This window comes from Acomys minous (genome assembly GCF_964271855.1).
Source record: "Acomys minous genome assembly, chromosome: 19".
NCBI lineage: Eukaryota > Metazoa > Chordata > Mammalia > Rodentia > Muridae > Acomys > Acomys minous.
The window spans coordinates 66,179,982-66,187,159 of record NC_140499.1 but is presented as its reverse complement, the minus strand read 5'-3'; the positions used below and the strand labels follow the sequence as shown (position 1 = coordinate 66,187,159).

General features: G+C 56.2%; 1 protein-coding gene across 5 annotated transcripts; it reads left to right on the top strand.

The window, feature by feature from the left end:
• The first annotated feature begins 44 nt into the window (after positions 1–44).
• Positions 45–6,188, top strand: ECM1 (extracellular matrix protein 1). 5 transcript variants are annotated; one of them, XM_084769599.1, is made up of 11 exons: positions 46–256; positions 1,290–1,352; positions 1,505–1,612; positions 1,763–1,840; positions 1,923–2,000; positions 2,878–2,931; positions 3,190–3,473; positions 3,743–4,117; positions 4,595–4,815; positions 5,452–5,539; positions 5,867–6,188. In XM_084769599.1, the coding sequence occupies exons 1-11, from the start codon at positions 187–189 to the stop codon at positions 6,095–6,097; spliced, it is 1,650 nt and encodes a 549-aa protein (XP_084625725.1). In that variant the 5' UTR covers positions 46–186; the 3' UTR covers positions 6,098–6,188. The 5 variants fall into 5 exon arrangements, with proteins under 5 accessions (XP_084625727.1, XP_084625725.1, XP_084625726.1 ...); XM_084769598.1 differs by having other exon boundaries at positions 47–256; positions 1,502–1,612; positions 1,926–2,000; XM_084769597.1 differs by having other exon boundaries at positions 47–256; positions 1,502–1,612.
• Positions 6,189–7,178: the final 990 nt, after the last annotated feature.

Sequence of the window (7,178 nt, the reverse complement as noted above, 5' to 3'; positions counted from 1 at the left end):
TGAGTCATGGCAGGCAGGAAGCGGAGGGCGGGCGGGCGGGCCGGAGGCAGATATAAAGGGAGGCAGCAGGGCCTTGAAGTTCACAGCAGCTAGAGAAGCAGGCTTGCAGCAAGGTCCAGCCCTCAAGTCCAGACCTGCCTGGGACAACCAGCTTCTGGGTGGCCAGCGACCAGCTCTCGCCCCAGCATGGGCACCATGTCCAGAGCAGCCTTCATCTTGGCCTGCTTGGCTCTTGCTTCTGCTGCCTCTGAGGGAGGTGAGTCGGGGTGGGGTCAGCAGTTGCTTAGGAGCCTGGCCCCAAACAGCTCATGCCCAGTTGGGTGATTGGCTTCCTTTCCCTGGGCATGCACACAGCAGGGCTGGGACACCTTACCCTTCAGCCAGGGAGGCTGGAACACGAGAGAGGGACAGACAAAGAGTTGTTAAGAAACACAAAAATCGGGAGTCATGCAGACAAGGACAGGTGAGTTGACAGGCTAAGAGCCCCCTTGTCTGGAGATGTGTGAGGAGGAAAAAGCCCTCGGGCTGCTCAGAGTCAGTCCACTGACCTCACTGGTTAGAAGACAGGTGGGGGTGTCCACCTGTGGTCACCCTCTGCTGTGCACAGCAGCACTGCTTTGACGTCTGAACAAAAGGGAACTCTGGGAAGACTCTGGGATTGTCCAGTGGATACAGCCTGCGTCTGCTGAAGCTCCACCTCGTCCTTCAGTTCAGCTCCAGGTGCCCCAAGCTCTAAGTCAGATACCTAAAGTCGGACCCGTGAGGAGGCTCAGTGTGTAGAGGTGCTGGCCAGTAAGACTGGTGACCTGAATTCAATCCCAGTGACCCACGTGGAAGGAGAGACCGGATTTCCACAAGTCCTCTGACCTATGCTCACTCGCCCTGACACACCAGCCCCCTCCACACATACACAAACAACAGGCATTGTAAAGAAGCCCAAAGCTAGAAGCTGAGATTGGTGATTAATGGGTGATAGGGGTGTCGGGGGAGGGGTTGTACTTAAACAACTGACTGGGCTTCCTACCCAGAGGCCTGGAGAAAGACAGAGGGGGAGGTTTGTGGACAGGTGGGTTGGAATCTCCCTTCACAGCGACATTCCCTCTAGACCCAACGTCAGGTTTTCTCAGAACCCAGCTGCTCACATCGAGGTCTGTGTCAGAGACTGGAGGGAAGGTGGGACCACACAAGGGGTTCCCTCCCTCATGGCGGTCTTTCTACACTCTTGGCCTCCACCAGAAAAGTGCTCCCTCAAAACTGCCCCTGACTTGTTTGTTCTTCCTTCTGTCCAGCCTTCAAGGCTTTGGGGCAGAGAGAGGTGAAGCCAGAAGGCCTCTTCCTGCACCTTCATGAAGGTAAGGTTCCTACCCAAGAACCAGCCAGGCCACCCTCCTCAGCTTTCCAGCTCAGAGGAGGACAAAACGTTCAGGGTGGTACGCTGTGGCATGGGGAGGTGGGGAGTCTAGCTGTAGCTCTCAGGGTCTTCCCTCTCTCTTGCCTCTAGTAGGCTACGCAGCACCCCCTGCCCCGCCTCCGCCTCAAACCCAGAGACTCCGCATGGGCCACTCTGAAATGTCTCTGCATGACCCTCCTCTTTTTGAGGAGCAGAGAGAAGGTAAGGCCATCACGAGTCCCCCTCAGGTTCCCTGGGGACCTCTAATTTGGCATACTTCCTGTTCATCAGGTGGGGAGGAAGGGACCTCCCTACCCCCTGCCCCACTGTCTGGCTAGAAGGGATCGACTGCTCACACCGCTCATTTTGTAGTGCAGCCCCCTCTGACTCCAGAAGACATCCCAGTCTACGAGGAAGAGTGGGCCACTTTCCAACACCCGGGCGACAAAGGTGAGCACTTCCCTATCCCCCTGCGGTAGGTACCCCACTGTGATCTCACTGCCGCCAGCCTCACCTCTACTTCCTCTTACAGCAGACTTTCCTCTTCAAGAAGCCAAGCCCCTGCAGAAAGAGCAGCCTGACCCCCAAGTCCCTATTGAGCAGAAGGAAAGTAAGTGGCCCTCTTCACCCACAGCATGGGCTTTGGGGGCCCCAGCCGCTTGCTGCCTGTGTAGCTCCGGGTGAGCTGCTTACCCGCCTGCGCCTTGCTCTCTATACCTGTGCCGCTGGCTGGCAGAGTGCTTGCCTGGCACCGGTACAGCCCTGGGTTTGACCCCCAGCACCATATCAACTGGTGGTGGTGGCACGCACCTACGGTCCCAGCACTTGGGAGGAGGGTATCCTCAGGCTGGGCAGCGCTGGCACATGGGAGCCTGAGAAGGATGGATCGCTTTGAGTCGGAGGCCAGCCTGGTCTACAGACCAAGTTCTGGGACAGCCAGGGCTACACAGAGAAACCCTGTCTCAATGTCTACTCCCCTCCCCCAAAAAATGGCTGTCCTCAGCTTCAAGACCAGCCTAGGGTAATTGAGGCCCCTGTCTTTAAAAAAAAGGAAGAGAAAGGCTGGAGAGATGGCTCAGAGGTTAAGAGCACTGTCTGCTCCTCCAGAGGTCCTGAGCTCAATTCCCAGCAACCACAGGGTGGCTCACAACCATCTGTAATGTGATCCAATGCCCTCTTCTGGCCTGCAGGTGTACATGCAGATAAAGCACTCATACACTAAATAAATAAATAATTTTTTAAAAAAGGAAGAGAAGGAGAGGGAGGGAGGGAGAAAGGAAGGGAGGGAGGAAGGAAGAGGGAAGAAGGAAGGAGGGAGGGAGGAAATAATGCCTATGAAATAGCTACATGATTAAATGATATAAAATAGCATTTGTTTCCGCTTGCCTCTCCTCTGAGTTCCTTCATGCTGGGAACTAGCAGGCAGCTATTTTATAGATGCCCCCATCCCAACAAGCCTTTTGCTTACATGCCTCCTTCTACCCCAGTAGGCCCACCTACCCAATATCCAGAAGAGATCATCCAGTCCAGAGAGAAACAGGGTAAGTGACAACACTGGTCTGTCTGTCTGTCTGTCTGTCTGTCCCTACTCGTTACTCCTCAGGCCTAGAACCCTGGAGCAGGCCCCTGAGCCTCAGGAAGGAGCTGATGCCAGCCTGGCGTGCAGATCTGTGTGTCCGTTTTCCTTTTCCTTTTCAGTGACTCTGAAGGGAAGCAGACCAGATTGCTCCTTGTCTCCCAACCCCTCCTAGCTGCTCCTACCTTAGCCTTGTTACTCCCCGTTGTTTCCCCTGCTCTAGAGAAGCCAGCCACCTTTGGGGCCCAGCACTGCCAGCAGAGCCGGAGAGGTGTCTGGGGCCACCGGCTGGACGGCTTCCCGCCTGGACGGCCCTCTCCAGACAATCTGGCTCAGATCTGCCTCCCTGAGCGTCAGCACGTGGTATATGGCCCCTGGAACCTGCCACAGACTGGCTACTCCCACCTCAGTCGCCAGGGAGAGACCCTCAACTTGCTGGAGACTGGCTATTCCCGCTGCTGCCGCTGCCGCACCCCCACAACCAGCCTGGACTGTGCAAAGCTAGTGGTAAGGTTTGGCTGCTGGTACTGGTATGTGTCTCCTAACCCAGAGAGAGAGAGAGAGAATATGTGTGTGTGTGTGTGTGTGTGTGTGTGTGTGTGTAAGGGCTAGACACCTCACCCTGGGTACGGAGGAGACCCAGGTCCCTTTCACTGGCTCTACCGCAAAGGCCTCCCCAGTGTGCCCTGAGAGTCCAGGACAGCCATGCTGTTTCCCTGGAGTCTGGGAGGCAGGCAGGCATGTGGACACTGGCTGACCCACCCCTCTCACTCTAGTGGGAGAACGCAATGACCCAGTTCTGTGAGGCCGAGTTCTCTGTCAAGACCCGACCCCACGTGTGCTGCAAACAGCGTGGGGAGGAGCGGTTTTCTTGCTTCCAGAAGGGAGCTCCTCGGCCGCACTACCGGCTCCAGCCCTGCCCCATCCACCAGACGGCCATGTCCTCCGGGCCCCAGCTGCCTTTCCCCCCGGGCTTGCCCACACCGGACAATGTCAAAAACATCTGTCTCCTGAGACGCTTCCGCTCCGTGCCACGCAACCTCCCAGCTACTGACACCATCCAGAGGCAGCTGCAGGCTCTGACCCGGCTGGAGACAGAGTTCCAGCGCTGTTGCCGCCAGGGCCACAACCACACCTGTGCGTGGAAGGCTGTAAGTGGGCGCCCCAGCTGCCTCCGGAGCCCGCCCGCCTGCCCGCCCGGCTCCAACTGCTGCTGCTACAGCCATATGTCCACATTCGTCTGCTTGTGATTGTCCATCCGTCCGTCCCTCCATCCGTGTGTCTGTCATGAGTCTGTTCACCTTGAGCCTTCCTGCTTCCATCCTGGGCTCAGCCACCCGTGACCCCGCGTGCGCACCTGCCATCCGTCCAGCCCAGCCCCGGCTCGCCTGACCCTCTGTGTACCTACTGTGCCAGCTCATCTCCGGCGGCCAACTAGGAGATTCTGTCATCTGTGTTGCTCCCTTGTGCCTTGCCAAGCCCACACAGCCAAAGCTGCCTCCTGGCCCTCGAGTCCTTCACCCTGCCCCCTTTCGGCCCCTAGGGCCTCATCTCCTAGCTGAAAGTGATAAGGTGGGGGAAGGGGAAGGGGCCAAGCAGCCTCTGACGTGACTCTCTCTGGTCCACAGTGGGAGGACACCCTGGATGGATACTGTGACCGGGAGCTGGCCATAAAGACCCATCCGCACTCGTGCTGTCACTACCCTCCTAGCCCTGCCCGTGACGACTGCTTTGCCCGCCAAGCTCCCTATCCCAACTATGACCGGGATATCTTGACCCTTGACCTCAGCCGAGTCACCCCCAACCTCATGGGCCATCTCTGTGGAAATGGAAGAGCCCTCACCAAGCAGTGAGTCTTGCCCAGAGAGACCTTACCGACACACTCCTGCCTGTCCAAAAACCTCCTCCCTCCTGGGGTCCCCTCGGCGAGGACAAAAATCATGATCTCCCAGTTGCATTAGGGTAGTTTGCAGGGAGAGGGGTTATTTATTTTCAGAGAGTTTCACTCTGCGATCAAGGCTGGCTTTGAACCGGACCAATCCTCTCCCCCTCAGTACTCCAAGTAATGAGATTGTAAACTGGAGAGGTGGCTCAGAAGTTAAGAGCACTGTCTGCTCTTCCAGAGGTCCTGAGTTCAATTCCCAGCAACCACATGATGGCTCACAACCACCTACATCTTCTAACGCCCTCTTCTGGTGTGCAGGTGTACATGCAGATAGAGCACTCATATACATAAAATAAATAAAATCTTAGCCGGGCGTGGTGGCGCACGCCTTTAATCCCAGCACTCGGGAGGCAGAGGCAAGGTGGATCTCTGTGAGTTCGAGGACAGCCAGGGCTACACAGAGAAACCCTGTCTCAAAAAACAAAAAGAAAAAAAAAAAGAGAGAGATTGTAGGTGTAAGACACCCCTGCCCCTGACAGCCTGTGGGTGCTATGGGATGCACAAAGACCCTGGGCCCCACCTCTCTCATACCTACCACAGTAAACAGATTCCTGGACTGATCCACAATATGACTGTCCGCTGCTGCGAGCTGCCATTTCCGGAGCAGGCCTGCTGTGGCGAGGAGGAGGTGAGTGCTGAGTGCGGGGAGAAGGCAGAGGTGGAGGACGCCCCTTCTTCTCAGCACCTCAAGCCTGCTCATCCCAGAAGTCTTCCTTCCTCACTTGACCTCTTCTCCCTGCCCTGGGCCTCAAGCTTCTGTCATTTCCAGATGTGCACATCTGTCGGTCACGAGGAATCCCACTGTGCTAGGGAAGCTTGCGCAGTCTCTGGGCCTCGCGAGGGAGTCCAGCGGGCCAGCGGTGGAAGCTGACCACCAGAGGGCTCAGGGCACGCGCCCTGCCTAACCTCTGACCTCCCCACCCCTGACCACCCCTGTTTCACGTCCCTGTTTCAGAAACAAGCCTTCATTGAAGACCTCTGCGGTCCCAGGAGGAACTCCTGGAAAGATCCTGCTTTGTGCTGCAGCCTGTCTCCTGGGGATGAACAAACCAACTGTTTCAATACCAACTACCTAAGGACCGTGGCTTTGGTGCCTGGAGACACTGGGGATGCCGCTGTCCAGAAGGAGCAGGGCCCAACTGGGGAAACAAATGTCAGCTCCACCCACAGACCCAAGGAAGAGTGAGTCAGCGAGCGCCTGGAGGATGAGATGGGGGCTCCACCCTGCTCCACCCTCCTCGAGCGCTCATTCCAATAAATGCCTCTTGGATCTGGCATCCTCATTGTCTTTAGTGCGCAAACACACCCTCATAAGCTCCTGGAGACCTGGCCCAGTGCCTTGCTCCCACTGACTGACCAGAAGATGCTCCTTAGGTGGTGGGACCACACACAAGTGGCTTGGCGTCACCTGTCATCGTGACCTTGATCAAAAATCTTATAAGAACACTTCCCTGGTAGCTAGCTGTTGGGGTTCAGGGTGGAAAAAATGTAGTCTGTGTTCTTGCTGAGCGGCAGCCCACCCTGACTTTTCTGTTTGTTTTTTGTTTTTCTAGACAGGGTCTCTCGGTGTAACCTTGGCTGTCCTGGACTCGCTTTGTAGACCAAGCTGGCCTCGAACTCACAGCGATCCACCTGCCTCTGCCTCCCGAGTGCACCCTGACTTTTTAATGTTGCTGGGCCTGAGCTCAAACCAACATCTTCACCTTTAATCCTAGCACTCAGGAGGCTGAGGCAGGTGGATCGCTGTGAGTTCGAGGCCAGCCTGGTCTACAAAGCGAGTCCAGGACAGCAAAGGCTACACAGAGAGACCCTGTCTAGAAAAACAAAACAAAACAAAAAACCAACAAAAATAACCCCAGCATCTTCACAACTAATCACTCTGACACTGAGCTACACCCCCAGCCAGGCTGTGGTCTCTTGGTGTATTTGTGAGTGTGCATATGCGCATGTAGATATGCACACATGTGGTTTGGACTTTACGCTCTCCACCTCTGACTAAAGCTGGAATTCGCCAATTCCAGTGGCTGCCCAGTTGTCCAGTGGGATCCTCAGGGATCCACCAGCCAGAACCTCTGGCCTTCCCTCAGGTGCTGGAGACCCTGACATGATGGCAGGCCCTTACTATCTCCCCAGCCCCAACTTTCGTTTCGTTAGTTTTTCCAGACAGGGTTTCTCTGTACCCCCAGCTGTCCTGGACTCGCTTTGTAGACCAGGCTGGCCTTGAACTCACGGATATCCGCCTGCCTCTGCCTCCCTGTGTGTCCAGC

Coding starts and splice junctions, on each gene's coding strand:
- ECM1 (XM_084769597.1), top strand. CDS start 187: ATGGGCACCATGTCCAGAGCAGCCTTCATCTTGGCCTGCTTGGCTCTT. Junction 257..1,289: donor TTCTGCTGCCTCTGAGGGAG/GTGAGTCGGGGT, acceptor CCTTCTGTCCAG/CCTTCAAGGCTTTGGGGCAG. Junction 1,613..1,762: donor TTTTGAGGAGCAGAGAGAAG/GTAAGGCCATCA, acceptor CTCATTTTGTAG/TGCAGCCCCCTCTGACTCCA.